Here is an 18,003-nt window from a genome sequence, read left to right on the forward strand (position 1 = left end):
ATTTTTTTTTTGAGATGGAGTCTCACTCTTGTTTCCCAGGCTGGAGTGCAGTGGGGCCATCACAGCTCACTGCAGCTTCCACCTTCTGGGCTCAGGCCATCCTCTCACCTCAGCCTCCCAAGTAGCTATGACTACAGGTGTGTATCACCACACCTGGCTAATTTTTAACTTTTTTTGGAGAGATGGGGTCTTGCTATGTTGCCCAGGCTGGTTTTAAACTCCTGGCTTCAAGTGATCCTCCCACCTCAGCCTCCCGAGAAAGTTGGGATTTAAAAAAAAATCTCCCTGGTCTTCCCTGGTTTGGCCCATGGGACCTGTCCAGAAAGGAGGGGACTAGCCCAGTCCCCAGTGTGTGCAGCCACCAACCCTGCTGCAATGCTTTCCTGGAGCCAAGCTAAGAGGCGAGGCAGTCCAGGGAACACGAGGCAGGCAGAAAACATCCACGGACACCTTCTGTCTGCACTGGGGAGCCTCGGAGTCCGGGAGGTGCCCAAGAAAGCAGGAAAGATGTCTTCGCCTGCTCAGGAGGAAGCAGGTATAGGAGAGTGGCCTGGGTCCCTGCTCACAGGGAGGGCTCTGGTTCTGGGCCAAGACTCTCTGTGGGTCTTTCTGGAACAGGCACACACCCCTCCACACACACACACATAACCCCTGAGGGAAAAGCAGCAGCAACGTGGAGGAATATTTTCCCTCTAAACATGGCCCCTGTCCCACACACAGATGCACAGAGAGACACACAGATGACAGACATCCACAACAGATGCTGACACACACCCTCACACAGACACATGCACAGACATCCCACCCACGCAGCTACACAATGTGCTCACACATGCGCTCTCACACGCGCTCTCTCTCTGTCTTTCTCTCGGTGCTACCGGCTGGAGGTATGAGGTGGGCCAGTGGTACCAGAGGACTGGAGTGAAAGCCAGGGGGCGGGTAGGTGGCATGGGCCAGGGCTGGGGAGGGAGAGCCTGAGGGACTCACCCTCTCAATCAACTCCATTAGAGGTTTGGCCCGGAGCTCCTCGATTCTGGTCTCGTTCATGCACGCACGGTAGTACACTTGCGCCTTTCTCTCTGCCTCGCTCACGCTGGCCGTGGAGTTTTCTGGAACAACACACAGTGGAGTCTGCAATGTGGCCCCACTTGCCCACTGGGTGGCTTCAGGGCAGTCCCTCTTTTCAGAGCCTTGGTGTTCTCAGCTGCAAAGGAGCTCTGACATCCGCCTGTTGGGGTGGTGGTGAGGAATGCCGTCACCACGGGTACATGAGGGCCCCTGGGCAGAGCCTGGCAAGCTGGAGGCGCCTCCGAAATTTTGCTGACTGTAAAGAAAAAGAGTCTACTGCGTTTCTCTCCCTCTGCCGGCCGGGTTCACAGTCCCCGCGTTGGCCGCACGTGCCCACCAGCAGGACAGCGTGCTTCCCCTGCGGATAATGTGTGGTACAAACACCCCTGCCCGGTGCATGGGACAGAGGCCAGTCCTGGTTTTCTGATACCAGATGACCTTTCTTGTGATAAAGACTGAAGTTGGATGGAAACTCAAAAGGCTCATTCATTTTGAATTTACTTTTCGCTTCCTCCTTGGAGGGGCTGGGCACGTTCACCAGGCTTACAGCCAACTCCTGGGGCCGTTTTCCACCACCCTTGCCAACCCCAGCAAGCAGCATCTCCCTTCTGCAGTGGCTTCTCAGACCTTACCCTGGACACCCCGGAGATTCCGTTCCCTTCTCCTTCACCTCAGTGTCCTGGTCCAGATGCCACCTGCTGAAGGCAATGCTCTGGTGGCTGCACCTGGTGAAGATGACCACTTTCTGCTGCTCAAGTCCACCAGAGACACACTAAACACTGGGGCTCTGTGCCCGAGCCTTCTTCTCAGAGCCCTGCTCCAGACTATGCTGGATTCTCCAACCCCCTCAATTCTATGTGTCCCTCTTGCCTCCTCTGGGACACTCTTCACTGCTCCCTCATTTCATGTTCATTTCTCTCTGACCCTGAAGCCCCTTCCTTTGCCTCCTTCAAGGATCCCTCAAAGCCCAGCTCCTTCACAAAGACTTTCCTGGCAGAACTGTATCCATCCACCCGCTGCCCAGATACTAGATGCTTACTCTATGTTAGACCCTGTGCAAGCTGTGAGACAGAAGAGGAACCATCTCTGTCCCCAAAGGGCTTCTGTATGGCACCCTGTTAAAATCCTACTTAACCTCAAGGCCTCCATGGGGACATCTTTTCAATGAGGCCTCTCCTAAGATGCTCATTCCCAGAGGCCCTCACTGCTCTGCGTACCTGTGTCCACCATTAGACCGTGAGCTCCCTGGGGCAGAAAGTAGGTCTTGTTTATGCCTGTAAAATTGAGAGCCCAGCCCTGTGCCTGGCACCCAGCAGAAACTCAAAGAAATGACCACAAGACACAACAGTGCTGTGAACAACGCACGTGGCTATGGAACACAGAGGAAAGTCACTCCCTTCGGAGGGGTGGGGAGAAGGGGGTCTCCAGAGGGCGTTCCATTTGAGCTGGTTCTGAAAGTTGAAGTGGTTCACCAGGTGGAAGGCAGGGGAGAGGGCACTGGGTTGCGCAGAGCAGGGCAAGACAGTGTGGGGACAAGCAGGGATGCCTAAAAGGGCAGGCGGGCTGCTTGGAGAAAAGAAATCTGTCTGGCGCAGCCACTTGGAGCAAAGGACATGAGTCACTTCCGGCCAGTCTTTCATCAGCTTTCCCAGCCTCACCCCGAGAGCTCCCTGCCCCCCGATTCCCACCATGAATAGCACCACGGCTTTCACTGGTCAGAGCATCAAGCCCCGGTCTTGCTGACCGGGGTGATGGCCCTGAAAGGGGGACGGGACCAGTTTGGGGCCAGTCTGAAGGAAGACACAGAGACGAGAGAGCCCCTTGAGAGACAGGGTCAGGGGCCTGAAAGAGGGGCTATGGAGGGTTTACACAGCCCTGGAGACCACAGGCTACTGTGTTGCCAAGTGCTGGAAACATCTGCATGTCCCCCAGGCACCACGGCAGCTCCAGCTCGGAGAAGAGGACTCTGTGAGGGGAGGGCGGAAATGGGGAAGCTGGGATACAGAGGATCAGGGAGAGCAAAAGGGGAGTGCCTCGCCCCTCCCAGGGCCTCGTTCCTATGGCAACGCTCCCAGTGACGCTCTTGGAAGAAAAAGCAGGAGAATCGTCATTGCTCACCAGGCCTCAGACACAGCGTCTCACCCTCTACATCTGGCTCCGGCCACAGCCCTGAAATGCCAGGGTCAGCGCTGGGGAAGGCACGCCGTGTGCTCTGGCCCATGAGCGAGCCTGGCATCTCCCTCCCGCAAGGCCACCAAGATAAGAGGCCTAAAGAAAGGCTCCCAGGAGCAGCCTGGCTGTGCTAATCACAGCGAGTTCCCAGGCCCTCTTCCTAACACCTGTCCTCAAGCCCCGAATCATCACCGGGAGGGAGAAGGAGTGCCTCCTTCAGTCACAGCCTCCCTTGCTCCTTTGCTGAGAGGCTGCCCCAGGCCAGGTTCAAACTCCATTCCTTTGGCCCCCCACCACCTGGGTGCCAAGCTCACTTGCTTTCCCACACTGTTTACAAAGTTTCTTTTGCCTGGCAGCCACCAGGCTGGGTGTGGGGGACAGTGGCCAACGTAACTGGAGGCCTGTCCACGTGAGGCACGCAGCGTGGGGGGTGAGGCAGATGGCAGCCGAGGACTCACAGCAGCATCTGATTATGCACAGGGCAAATGCTGTGAGAATATCCGAGGCCTTGAGCGGGAGGGCGGGAGGAGACCAGGACAGCCAAGCAAGGCCCCGAGGAAGCTTCGCTTGAGCTTCGGGCTGAAGGATGAACTCAATGTGAAGTAGAAGGAGGGGCTGTGCGTGGGCTGCCCCTCTGCCATTCCATGTCCCTGCAGCTCCAGAACCAGCCCTGGACAGGTACCTAGCAGGCCCCTAGCAACAGGTGGTGGCTGCAAGAACAGAGCCCAGTGTCCCTTTCTGGAGAGGAAGGACACCATACCTGGAGGACGAGAGGGTAATGAGGCCGGGTGCCCACCTAAGATTTCCTTTCTTTTTTCTTTCTTTTTTTTTTTTTGAGACAGAGTCTCCCTCTGTCACTAGGCTGGAGTGCAGGGGCGCAATCTCGGCTCACTGCAACCTCCGCTTCCTGGGTTCAAGCGATTCTCCTGCCTCAGCCTCCCGAGTAGCTGGAACTACAGGTGCGTGCCACCACGGCTGGCTAACTTTTGTATTTTTAGTAGAGACAAGGTTTCACCATGTTGGCCAGGATGGTCTCGATCTCTTGACCTCATGATCCGCCCACCTCAGCCTCCCAAAATGTTGGGATTACAAGTGTAAGCCACCACGCCTGGCCAAGATTTCCTTTTTTTAAAAGGATATCAGGCCGGTGGGGCAGGAGTGGACGGGATGAGGGGGCCCCGCCAGGAGTTGGTGTTCACACCCGCTCCGTGTGTGTCATCAGTATCCCCACTGCCGATGCTGGCTAGGGCATGGGCCCTGGTAGAAGGTATGGTTCCTCTTCCTCCCCCTGGTTCCAGGAACCCATGGGGACAACTCACAGCACACTCTCCTACCTCTTCTTTTTCCTCCTCACTCAGGGGGCACCTACTATCCTGCAGGCTCCAGGGGACAAGGCCCCAAGGGAGGCTGCCAGGCAGGAGGCTGCTGCAGGGGACCAGGTGAACGAAGGTGGGCGCTTGGCCAGGATGGTGGCAGAGAAGGGGGTGAGAAGTGTTTGGAACGTGAGAGAAAGGAGAGCCAAGAATGGAGCCAAGTTTCCTTGGCCTGAGTGAGAAGCTGCTGACACTGGGGAATTGCAGCCTGAGGATGAGGGGTAGGCTTAGGAAGGAGCTTCAGTGCACACAGCTACTGCCTAAAGCTCAGCTCCAGACACTCGAAGTTTGAGGCCTCTATGAGACACCCAAGGGGAGCCCTGGTCTGGGGAGTCTGTAGAGTGAGTTGTCTTGAACTCCTTTTAGTCCAAATTAGTCACTGGAATATACCGATTCCTTTCTTTTTTTTTTGACACGGAGTCTCGCTCTGTCATCCAGGCTGGAGTGCAATGGCACGATCTCGGCTCACCGCAACCTCTGCCTCCTGGGTTCAAGTGATTCTCCTGCCTCAGCCTCCCGAGTAGCTGGGATGACAGGCAACCTCCACCATGCCTGGCTAATTTTTGTATTTTTAGTAGAGACAGGGTTTCACTGTGTTGACCAGGCTGGTCTCAAACTCCCAACCTCAGGTGATCCGCCTGTCTCGGCCTCCCAAAGTGCTGGGATTACAGGTGTGACCTGTCACACCTAGACCCAATTCCTCAAATTGGTCAGAGGGCTCCATATCGTGCATCCCCAACGGGGGCAATATTGCCCCCAGGAATTTATTCTTGCAGAACAAAGCATCTTACTATTTTTACTCTGTGTATATAGACCAAGAGCAGCAACAGACATTCAGAGTACCTATGGCATTAACATTTCATGGAGGGATAAAATGATAACTGCAGGTTGAGAAATGAATGCCACCCTGGGTGACAGGATCTGTGCTCCCACCTGTCTCCAGCTCCTGCCCCACACTCTTCTCCCCATGGCTGGATGGCCTCTTCTCTCCTTAACTCAAGCGTCTGCTCAGACGTCCCTCCTGAGAAAGCCCGCTGCAGCTACAATGGCCTCTTCCCTCTCTGGCCCCACGCCCTACTTGATGTTTTTGAGTCCTTCTCTTTATAATCCTATCATGTATTTAGTCATTCATTTGTTTACTGTCTGTCTTCCCTGCTGGAATGTAACTTCCACAAGAAAAGCCTGTCTTATTCCTACATAATCCCCAGCCCCGAGCAATGCCTGGCACACAGAAAGTGTCTGACGCATATAATCGGTGAGTGAGTAAAGGAATGAATGACAGAGAAAGATAGCACTACAGCCTGCAGGAGTGGCTGGGTTTCAAAGTGAAATGAGTGGCTCATGCCTGTAATCCTAGTACTTTGGGAGGCCAAGGTGGGCGGATCACTTGAGGTCAGGAGTTTGAGACCAACCTGGCCAACATGGTGAAACCCTGTCTCTACTGAAAGTACAAAAATTATCCGGGCGTGGTGGCGGGTGCTTGTAATCCCAGCTACTTGGCAGGCTGAGGCACAAGAATCGCTTGAACCCAGATGGCAGAGGTTGCAGCGAGCTGAGATCGTGCCACTGTACTCCAGCCTGGGTGACGAAACAAACAAACGAACAAAACAAAACAAAACCAAAAAAAACAAAAAACAAAAAACAAAGTGAAATCAGGCACAGACCTTTTTCTGAATAAGACAAAGGTCTCCAGGACTGTGCCAACCCTCCATAGCCCCTCATTCAGGCCCCCAACCCTGCCTCTCACGGGGTGCTCTCGTCTTGGCATCTTTTTTCAGACTAGCCCCAGGCTGGCCCCGTCCCCTTTCGGGGCTGTCACTCTCAACAAGACTGGGGCTTGATGCTCTCTGGTCTCCTTTAAAACACCCCTTGCTCATGTTTACTTCCCAGAAGATTTCATGGAGGCAAAGCAGCAGCCAACCCCCAACAGTGTGGCTCCCGGCACGTGCTGGGGACACATTTTGGAGATGGTGGCACTTCCGTGGCCCCAGTGGTATGAAGACCTTTTGGCAGCCTAGGGCCAGACAACAGAGCTCCACAATGCCTAGGTACTTCCTTCCAGGGACCCTGAGTTCCAGAAGCTTCCTCAGTTCCTACCCCAAAGTCCCAGAGAGGAAGACAGAGCACCATTTCATCGGCTGCTTCTTCCTCTGGGAGTTTTCATTGGAACGCCCTCTCCACATCACTCCTCAGGGAGGAAACGAATGCCCAGGCAGGCAGAGCCGTGGGCTATGATAGGGGTGTCTGGGAATCCCCCACATGCTGCGGGAATAGGGGTGTCTGGGAATCGTGCGGCCTCCCTTGATGCAGTGGGACCATCTGGCCAGGAGCCTGTGGGGCCCTGACTCCACACCAGGGCAGGACCAGTGTTTGTTTTAGATAAAACCAGAACCTGTTCAGTCACAGGCCTCAGGAGCCCCATCCTGTGCTGGGGGGAAGGGGTGCTGATAAATGAGACACCTTGCTCTGCAAAACAAAAAGAATTCCACCACCACCACCGCTCACAGCGTCTACAGCAGACCCTGTGCTGCTGTCACAACCTCACCCTGGGCCCCTGAGGGAGATATCACCATCCCATTTCAGAGACAAGGAAAATGAGGCCCAGGTGGGTGAAGAAACTGGCCTATCAAGGCAGAGCTAGTGGGTAGCATGCTGGACTTCTAAGCCTTCCTGAGAAAGTGAACTGCTTCCTCTGTAGATGGGCATAGGCTGTGTGTGCATCTTGTCCCGACGATTTCCACAGTGGCTATTATCACACTCCATTTACAAGTAAGAGGTTGGGTAACTCGTCCAAGGTCGCAAAAGTGGCTGCAGTCAGGACTGGAGCCTAAGCCTTTTCCGCTTCCCTGTCCTTTCCTGCAGGTTGGCTCAGAAAACCAGAGGTGAACCTGAAGCAGCCCAGCTGCCCCTAAGAAGCCCTGGACACTCCCTCCCATCCTCACATTGTTGAGTCAATGCCATAATTTGAATGTGTCCCCTCCAAAATTCAAGTTGAAACTTAATCCTTGAGGAGCAATTTTAAGAGGTGAGGCCTTTAGGAAGTGATGAGGCCCTGAGGGCTCTGCCCTATGAATAGATTAGTGTCTTATAAAAGGGCTTGAGGGGGCCAGTTCCCCCCTCTTCGGTCCCTTATGCCATGTGAAGACACAGTTCATGGTGCCATCTTGGAAGCAGAAAGCAACCCTTAACAGAGACACTGAACGAGCCTGTGCCTTGATCTTGGACTTCACAGCATCCAGAACAGTGAGAAGTAAATTTCTGTTGTTTATAAATTATCCAGTGTATTAGTCTGTTTTCACGCTGCTGATACAGACATACCCAAGACTGGGCAATTTACAAAATAAAGAGCTTTAATGGACTTACACTTCCACGTGGCTGGGGAGGCCTCACCATCATGGTGGAAGGCAAGGAGGAGCAAGTCACGTCTTAGATGGATGGCAACAGGCAGAGACAGAGGTTGTGCAGGGGAATTCCGTTTTTAAAACCATCAGATCTTGTGAGACTTATTCACTATCACAAGAACAGCATGGGAAAGAGCCTCCCCCATGAGTCAATGACTTCCCACTGGGTTCTTGCCACAAAATGTGGGAATTGAGGGAGCTACAATTCAGGATGAGATTTGGGTGGGGACACAGCCAAACCATATCATCCAGTCTGTGGTATTTTGTTACAATAGCACAAACAGACTAAGAATCAATCAATCCACATAAGCATTCCCTAAACAGGAAAGCAGCACCCACTCCTGTAGACACCATACTGGATAGAAAGCACTCATGATGCAGATCCTGTCCATAGATGGCTTCCTTCCAATATGCACAGGAAGATCAAACTCAATTAGACAGCAGGTATTGGGAAAACATGTCAAAATAAAAATACAAGAGATGTCACAGGGTGACATCATTAACTGCCACATCACCGACATGGACACATGTAATGCTATTGGAATACTGTGTGTGTATCTCCCAGGGAGACCAGAAGGCAGACTGCTAGTTTTTTCTTTATGGAATCTGTGTTGCTTGAATTGTCACAATGAGCATGCATTGATTTTTTTTGTATGCATTCATCTTACAGTATAAAATACAGTAAAGCAAACACGACAGGTGCACACAGTGTAATTGTAGCTCAAGCCTAGAAAGGCCGTTTGGTAGCCACAGAAGACAATGGGGGCAGCAGGTTTGAGAAAAGTCTGGAGGCTTTGGAGGGGGTGGTGTAGGCACTGTAGCTGGTGGAATAATCCGAGCCACAAGCACAGTTGGAAAGCCCAAGGCAGAGCCAAGTCTAAGGGCTGAAGGGGCTGGCTGTTTCCATCCTCTGATGAGGTGAGGCCACCACTCTCATTTCCCCAAAACCTAGGAGGACAGCCCATGCTGGCCACTTTGGGGAGCGGCAGAGTGAAGTGCGACGCATCTGTGTGTCCTGCAGCTGAGGTCACCATCCCCAGCTGGCAGACTGCCAGGTCATGCCAAGGTGGCACCTGGCCTAGTTCGGCCCACCTGCTACAGATCTGCCTGGATTGCCTCTGAGGCAGCTAGCATGAATTCACCTGGCAGAGAAATGCATGGCTTGCCCAAGGTCACACAAGCAGATGGTAACAGCTATCCTGCCGGACCGGCTGACACAATCCACACTGGCACTCTAAATGTCCCTTCTCCCCTCTCTGCCTAGAGGGAAGCCCTCCCCTCAGCAGGTCGGAGTGGCCTGGGCACCTCCGGCTTGTTCCCATGCCCATCAGCTCTGGCTTCTTTCCGAGGCCTGCTGGCTGACCCCTTTGTCTTGGAGAGGCTGAACCCAGCCTGGCCTTAAGCCCAAGAATGCACTGGCCCACACTCCTGCATTTTTTTGCCACCCACTCACCTGCCATCTGCCTTTTCAGGAGTTTCCATGTATCAAAATCCCCAGGTATCAAGCCCAAAGTTGAGGGGCCGTTTCCAGACTAGTTCCGAGGAGTGAGCCTTTGGGGAGGGGACCCCAGGATATGCCTTCTGGGGAAGCCCCTAGTCAATATGACATGGGGGTGACCCCAGCTCCTGTGTTCATTGGACCTAGGCTGGGGCTTGGCTGGCCTGGGCTGAGAGCTCAGTGAAGCAGCCTCTGGTTCACTGAGGCAGGCAAAGGAGGCAGGCAAACCACACTTCTTGGCTGCTCTCCCCGCCAGCAGTGCTGACCCAGGGCCTCTCCCCGCTGAATCTGACAGTGGAGTGAGTACAGAAAGAATACAAGCTTTGAGGCCCCACAAGTCTGGGTCTAATCCCAGCCTCACCATTTCCTAGGAAATACATTTCCTTCATATTCATGAGTCTCATCTGTAAAATGGGCAAATATAGCCTACTCCATGAGTTTACTATGAGAGTTCAATGAAACAATACAAGTGAGATACTCAGTGTGTCACAGCTTCCTGATAACCCAGCTTCCTGCACCTCCTTCCTGATAACTGGGTCTACACACCAGTGCTTCTCTAATAAATAAGTTATAATGACTCTGTTCTTTGCCCATCCCATTAACCCTTAGAGCATCCCTACTAATGATCTGAGTTTCAGTTAGTTCCCACTTTATAGGTGATGAGCCGAGGACCTAAAAATCTGGGTGACCTCTCTGCAGTCATACAGCTTGTTTGTAAGAAGTCTTGGTTGGAACTCATCTAACACCACCAAGGAGGGCAGCTGTGCTTTGCTGAGCACCTACTAGGTGCCAGGCTAGTATTCCAGTGTATTCCGGTGCTGAGCACTTTGAATCATCCCAGGCAAGTCAACACTCACAGTAAATGCACGTGTGAGGAGGCAACATTATCCCGATCGCACAGATAATCAAACCAAGTGGGAGGGAAGCCAGGCCACTTGTCCAAGGCCACACGGGTGATAAGCAGCTAGCACACCAGGGCTGCTTGACTTCAAAACTCTGCGGTCTGGCCTCCTGGTATCACTGGACCCTGGACTCGGGGTCAGGGTTGAACGCATGATTCTGGGTTGTTCCATGGCCCATTTGATGCAGCTCCCCACCCACGGCTTAATCCTCAGGAATGGTGGGGATGGACTCAATCTTGGCCCAGACCTAAGGTTCTCCCAGTGAGAACCAGCCCCAGAACCAGTCAGATCAGAACCCCTAAGATGCACAAGAGCCCGTTCTGGGCCTCACTGGGAAGCTAGAGGGCCTGACCGCTGTCCTGCCCCATCCCCTCTAAATGCTAAATGCTCCCCAGAGAATGAGCCCCTCACCATTTTGGACTGGTGGTATGTCCTTGACAAAGTCACTTAACTTCTGGGAGCCTCAGTTTCTGCATCTACAAAATGGGAACAACAATTCTGAAGTCTGGGGTTGTGAGGATTAAGGAGGCAGTGGCTGTAAAGAGCCTGGAACAGTGCACAGCACACGGCGGACATCCGTGTCTCTCCTTCCTTCAGGCCCTCAGGCTCTGCGCTCCCTGCAGGTTCTTGCAGGCACTGCGGAAAGGGAGCTATGTCTGTCCCTTGTACCTGAAGGAGGTGGTGTGGGACAGGGGAAAGGGCACACAAGGCATCAGACAGGTCTCAGCTCTGCCACTCACTAGCCTATCATGAGGACCTCTCCAGATCTCGCTTTCCTCATCTACCAATGGAGTGAACACCACCTTCCCAGATTCCACTCTGCAAGATCAAATGGGATGGCATCTCTCTGTAACCAGTCAAATGCTGTGCAAAGGTCAAGGATGAATAATAACAGTTACATCAATACAAACAGCAGCCACCACAACATGCCAGGCCTCGGCGTGGTTTAAATACATTTAAATGTATTTCCCATTTAATTTTCAAAATTCAGAGGAGGCATGGTTCCCACTGTACTAATGAGAAAACAAGCCAGGGAGGTGATGTAATTGACCCAAGACCTCATAGTAAGTGGCAGAGTCCGGATTTGAACCCAGGTCCTGGTGACTCTGAAGCAGAGGAACTGACCCACCTTGTTATACTACCTGGACTAGGGGCCCTGCCAAGCCCCCTGCTGTGATGTTAGGCACTGGACAAGGGACGTCCTTGAGTTCCAGTCTTGCAATGACAGACATATTTGCCTTTTAAACATCTGGTTCTAAAATGAAAAGTTGTGGCTCACATCCCCACTTTCGAAGGGCGGATCACTTTCGGACCATGGCATAAACCCCGCAGGGGCAGGGGGACATCTCAGGCTGAGCAGCTTTGCAGTGAGCTGAGATCAGGCCACTTCAGCCCGGGATACAGAGCAAGACTCCGTCTCAAAAAAAAAAAAAAAAAAAAAAAAATAAACTGAAAAGCTTCAACCCCGAAGGCATCCATACGCATCTCAGGCTGGCGCTTTGCTGCTTCAGACACACTGAGCTTCAACCCCGGATCCATACGCACCACCCTGCTCATCCTCGGGGAGTTAGGCGGGAAGTGGCTGCTGCTGCTGCTGCCTGGGGAGCTGCGGGAGGCCAGGAGAAAGGGTGCGTGTGTTTTACCTACTGCAGCTCTGCCCTGTGGGGCTAGGGCAGGAAAGAAAGAAAAGGTCTCCTTTACCCGGTTTGCCTGCTTTCCCTGTAATCTAAAAGACTCAGTTACCTTAAATTGATAAATGTCCATTTAGAATTATTTCCTGTCTCTTAAGATTTCTGTCCCTTTAAGAAGATCTGTCCCCTTTTGGGTATCTTCTATTGCACCTATCTACCTTTGAATAGCTTAAAGATTTTTAAAACAGTAAGTATTTGTGTGATCCAGGTTCTCTTGTTGATGGCTAAACTGACTGGCTTTTCAGAATCCAGCCTCTCCCAGCATTTAGGGTCCCAGGACGGAGCAGGGGACAGCAGAAGAGGGAGACAGCCATGGTCCCAGCTGTGGAGGGGTTCAGGTGAGCAGCTTTGTGATACAGCACGGCTGTCGTGATTTCACACCAGAGGAGGAGCCCAGTGGGCAGCCGGGAATTCAACAAACATTAACTAAGGATACAGCTGCAAACAAGGCAACGTGGAGCTCTAATCTGAGGATAAAACCATCAACTCGGGGTGAACTAGAGGTGCCCAAGGCCTAGTGAAGTGCAAAGAGAACTCTGACCAGATGGCTTACCATGCAAGCCCGATCACCATGAGGCTAAGGATGATTCCCGCCTACACTGAATAACTAACTCTCTGATGAGCTGTTGTTAGAACTTTCATTGGATCACAACCTTAGAATCTGATCTAGTGTGTTCAGTCCCGATCCCTTTTACTCACAACTTTCAAAACTCGCAGTCAATACTAGTCAAAAGCTATGACAAGCTTGAAGCCACAAAAGTAACGAACACAGCCACCAGTTCTTGTGTACACCCTACGTGCCACACACACCATGCTAATGCTTCACACATGAGAGCTCTAGTTCTCAAAACTCTGTAGCTTGGATCTTATTAGTCTCATTTTACAGATGAAGACACTGAGGTTCAGAGATACATGACTTAGGATCATACAATGAATGAGAGCAGATATTCTAACCCAGATTCACCTACTCCCAAGTCTATGGTCTTCCATTCTGCCAGGCGCCTCTTTTCTTATTTTTTAGACAGAATCTCACTCTGTTGCCCAGGTTGGAGTGCAGTGGCATGGTCTCGGCTCACTGCAACCTCTGCCTCCCAGTTTCAAGCAATTCTTCTGCCTCAGCCTCCCAAGTACTACAGGCGCACGCCACCATACCTAGCTAATTTTTGTATTTTTAGTAGAGACAGGGTTTTGCCATGTTGGCCAGGCTGGTCTGGAACTCCAGGTCTCAAGTGATCCACCCACCTCGGCCTCTCGAAGTGCTGGGATTATAGGTGTGAGCCACCACACAAGGCCCATTCTGCCAAGCTCCTCCTTTAAGCAGGTGTGGTTGGGAAGCCGGCTGGACCAGCTGACAGCTCCCTGCTGTGGCCCATTCATTGGTCTCCATGCCAGATGCTTACCGAGGAGGTGCTTGATGATCGCCTGGTTGTGTTCCCAGAGGTTGCTGAAGGTCCCCCAGCGTGAGTGGCCATCAGGGACCGGGTTGGCTTTGATCCAGCCCCCACAGGCATAGCTGAAGAAGTCATGGCAGGGGTCCACTGTGGGGTCCATGGAGCTCAAGATGGAGCTGGTCACTGAGACACAAGCTTCGCTCAGGCACACAGAAGGAGATCCTGCAAGGGGTCAAGGACAAGAGGCCAGTGAAGGGCAAGCAGAGAAGAAGCAGGGAGGGCAGAGAAGAAGCAGGGAGGGCAGAGAAGGCGGCTTGGGGCCCAGTGGTCACATGTCCCACCCCAGCCCTGACCACACAGATTTGGAACTGAACGGTCACTTGAGCCCTACAGAGAAATGATTTCCGCCCATTTAAAATTTGCTGGCTTATAACACAAGACTTCTATTCAGCTGTCTAAAATCCTTCTTACGGCTAAAAGGTACCCAGAACCCAGGTGTTTCTCTTAATCAACCTTTTCCTCCATAAATATTCATTGACTCTTTATTATTCCTTGATGCTCAACAAATTTATTCATTCATGCATGCATTCATTTATTCAGCAAGCTAATGACTATCTTCCAGGTTCTCTGCTGTGTCTAGAGTGCATGTGTGTGCGTGTGTGCGTTCTCCTGCATGAAAGTGTGCGCCCATGCCCGTGTGTGTGTGTGTAGGGTACTGGGGTACTGGGCATAAAAAGGCAGAGTCCTTTAATCCAAGAGCTAACAATTCAGTTGGGGATATACACATAAATCAAAAGGGAACAGTAGGAGAAACATCTGTCCTCCTTTCTGCAAAAATAAACTGAACATTTACTATGTGCCAAAAGGGTGATGTAGACAGTATGGATGACAGGACATAGGCAGGAGGAAAGCCTATTAGGAATAGAAGGAGGAAACAGGAAAAATCACTCCTGCGTACAAGCAGGAGAGTGCATACAAGTAGGAAAGTGCGTGACTTCAAGGAATCCTCAAAAACCCAAAGGCTAAACAACCCTGAGAGACTGGTTTGCCAGAGGCAAGAGGAAAAGGCCAGAGCCCAACCTCAATGTTGGCGGCTGAGCTCTCCCAAAGGACCCAAAGCCTGGGTGGCCTGCGCAGAGGCCTGGCCTGAGGCAGCAACACAAAGCTGACTGTGCAGGACCGAGAATCACAGGCCCAGTCCCATCATCCATCCACCCAGGCTGTGCTGATGACCAAAGGGACTTTACTGAATGTGGCCATGCACTGGGCACTTTGCACACACTCAGGATCTCATTTAACTCATTACAAGCCATCAGCTGCAGGCATCGTCTCCCTGGTTAAAGATGAGGAAACTGAGGGAGTGAATGGAACAAGGTTGCCCAGCTATGCGGGAGGGAGGAGAGCTGAGAGCTGGGCCCAGGCCTGTCTCAGTCCAGCCATGCCAAGGCTGTGTTTTTCTGCTTTCCTTCCCCACCTCTTTGCCAGTCACACCAGGGGCTGGTGCAGCCTGACTGCTGAGATCTGTTTCCCCACCACACAGGGAGGCAGTAAGGCAGGGTGGGCTTTGGAGGCCACCAGACCTGGGTTCAAATCCAGCTTTCTACTTCTGCCAGTGAGGCTTTGGGCAAGTGACCTCATCTCTCCATGCCTCAGTTTCTCTATCTAAAAGTTAGGAAGAAATGTAGGACCAATTTCACAGATTTCACAGTGATGATGGCCATGGCTGGGCACGGGGTTTCAGCTTCCTCAAGTCTCAGGGTCTGAAGTTTCAGGCCAGTCTTTAGAGAGCAGCAAAGAACGCACGGGCTAGTAGGGGCAGTGTTCAACTCACTCAGGAACATAAGGCCAGTGGGCAGAGGTTCACTTGTGGGCTTATCAACATCTGATGACAAACACAAAGTCCTTCAGATGGGTGGCTGACAAAGGGCTCAGAGCAGCCACACAACAGCAGGAAAATCAGGGTGATTTGACTTTGAGATAATCACACAACAATTAAAAATTATTGTTCACAGTTGAGAGGTGTGTCATAAAAAAATTATGGAGCCATTACGCACGAAAACAGAGAAAGGAAATGGTGGGGGTGATAGTGCCATTTTAAGTATCTTTAAATCAAATCATCTTAATCACAGTAGAATGCTCCACTTCAAACTCCAGGGAAGCACCAAAATCTTTATGGGGCAGGGAGAGAATTTCTATGTAGGTTGAAACAGCCTGCTGAGTATTACGATATAACTCCACACTTAGAGAAGGAAAAGAATACCTATTGTTTTCATACATCAAACCACAGGAAGGAAAATTTTACAATATCTTGGCTGGTGGAGATGCCCAGGAGACGGCTGAGAGTGAGCCTAATGCGGGAAGACGCATCAGCATCTGTGTGAATGTGTCTGCGTGCGTGAGAGAGAGAGACCGATTAATTAACTGATTAAGGTTTTTGCTGTTATCATACGGGGACTTGGGTTTAAAAACAAAACAAGAAACTAGTCCCAGAAGTCAGTCTCAGAGACTGGGCTCCGTGGCTCATGCCTGTAATCCCAGCACTTTGGGAGGCTGAGGCGGGCGGATTACCTGAGGTCAGGAGTTCGAGACCAGCCTGGCCAACGTGGTGAAACCCCATCACCACTAAAAATACAAAAATTAGTCAGGCATGATGGTGGGCACCTGTAATCCCAGCTACTTGGGAGGCTGAGGCAGGAGAATCTTTTGAACCCAGGAGGCGGAGGTTGCAGTGAGTCGAGACTGTGCCACTGCACTCCAGCCTGGGTGACAAGAAAGAGACTCTGTCTCAAAAAAAAAGCAGTCTTAAAAGAGGTTTGAGTTCTTCACTAAGTGTCTATTTTGTTGGACACTGGGCTAGGGACCAAGGAGGTGCTTAAGGAGGAATGGCTTGATTATTCAACTATTCAATGGTTTGCAGAAAGTTCATGAAATATTCCTGGCCCAGGAGGTGCTTCATGCATTTTGATGACTTGACCCCCTTCTCTCTCTGGGTCCCTCAGCGGCCTGGGTGCCTGCTGTGCTACTGTGCTATGTCATGGCCATCTCCTTGTCCACCTGTCCTACTAGAATGTGAACTTCAGGGCAGGCCAGTATCCTACGTGTTTTTATATTTCCATTGCCTAGCATTGTATTTGGCAACTAGCAGCCGTTTAATACGTGCTTTTTTTTTTTTCTTTTGAGACAGAGTTTTTGATCTGTCGCCCAGGCTGGAATGCAGTGGCACAATCTTGACTCACTGCAACCTCTGCCTCCTGGGCTCAAGCAATTCTCTTGCCTCAGCCTCCTGAGTAGCTGGGATTACAAGCGTCCACCACCACGCCTGGCTAATTTTTTGTATTTTTAGTAGACACAAGGTTTCACCACGTTGGCCAGGCTGGTCTTGAACTCTTGACGTCAGTTGATCCACCCGCCTCGGCCTCCCAAAGGGCTAGGATTATAGGAGTGAGCCACTGTGCCTGGCCTCAATATGTGTTTTTGAATGAATAACCAAATGAATGAAAGGCCTTATTCAGCACTTGTTCACCACCTGCAGAGGCAGCAAACGTCTTTCCTTTGGGACACGCATGATCAATTGAGAAGGCAGAAACAGATCTTAGATTTAATTTACAGACATTCATCTGGACAGAGCCTGGCCTCAAAACTGTGTAGAATGCTTTCTTAAAAATATGTTCTTGGAGCCGGGCGCGGTGGCTCACTCCGTCTAAAAAAAAACAAAAACAAAAACAAAACAAACAAAAAAATAATATATATATATATATATGTTCTTGGAGAATGTATTGTTTGTTTTGTTGCCTCTGTTTGCAAAGCACCAATGTTTCTGGAAAGGAAGCATAGCAGGAAGGTAAGTAAAAAATGTAAATATGTGCTCAGACATTCCCAGAGGCTGGCCTTCAGAATCATCAGAAGATTTGCTTTTTTTTTTTTTTTTTGAGACAGACTCTTGCTCTGTCGCCCAGGCTGGAGTGCAGTGGTGCCATCCTGGCTCACTGCAACCTCCGCCTCCCAGGTTCAAGCGATTCTCCTGCCTCAGCCTCTCGAGTAGCTGGGACTACAGGCATGCACCAACGACAGCCACCAGAGCAGCTGGACTACAGGTGTGCGCCGACATGCCTGGTTAATTTTTGTATTTTTTAGTAGAGGCGGGATTTCACCATGTTGGTCATGCTTGGCGAACATCTTGACCTCAGGTGATCCGTCCACCTTGGCCTCCCAAAGTGCTGGGATTACAGGCGTGAGAGCCACTGTGCCCGGACAGATTTGCTTTGACTGGCTTGGTGTTTGCTCAGATGTGGCCAGCACCAGCACCTGGGTAATGAGGTTACTGTTAATATCTGCGGTGGCCACTGCTTTCCCAGGTGGCTCAAGGGTCACCTGATCCTCTGCCCAGCTCCATTCCAGGGGAAGAATGTTCCTCTCCCAGGTCCAGGCTGGAGAAAACCCTTCTGAGATCCAGAGAGGGACACAACAGAGGCAGAAGCAGGATTCCTCCCAAGGGACCCCACTGGGC

The 18,003-nt window shown here is 51.5% G+C and overlaps 1 protein-coding gene across 2 annotated transcripts in view; it reads right to left on the minus strand.

The window, feature by feature from the left end:
• The window catches only part of ECE1 (endothelin converting enzyme 1), a 132,494-nt gene that overhangs the window by 44,759 nt on the left and 69,732 nt on the right, over positions 1–18,003 (minus strand). For both annotated transcript variants that reach the window (XM_050790779.1, XM_050790768.1), the window contains exons 4-5: positions 13,506–13,718; positions 988–1,109 (exon numbers count right to left, since the gene is read on the minus strand). In XM_050790779.1, the coding sequence (XP_050646736.1) occupies positions 988–1,109; positions 13,506–13,718 (335 nt within the window). The remainder of the gene's footprint in view (positions 1–987; positions 1,110–13,505; positions 13,719–18,003) is intronic.

The sequence above is a fragment of the Macaca thibetana genome, chromosome 1, assembly GCF_024542745.1.
Source record: "Macaca thibetana thibetana isolate TM-01 chromosome 1, ASM2454274v1, whole genome shotgun sequence".
NCBI lineage: Eukaryota > Metazoa > Chordata > Mammalia > Primates > Cercopithecidae > Macaca > Macaca thibetana.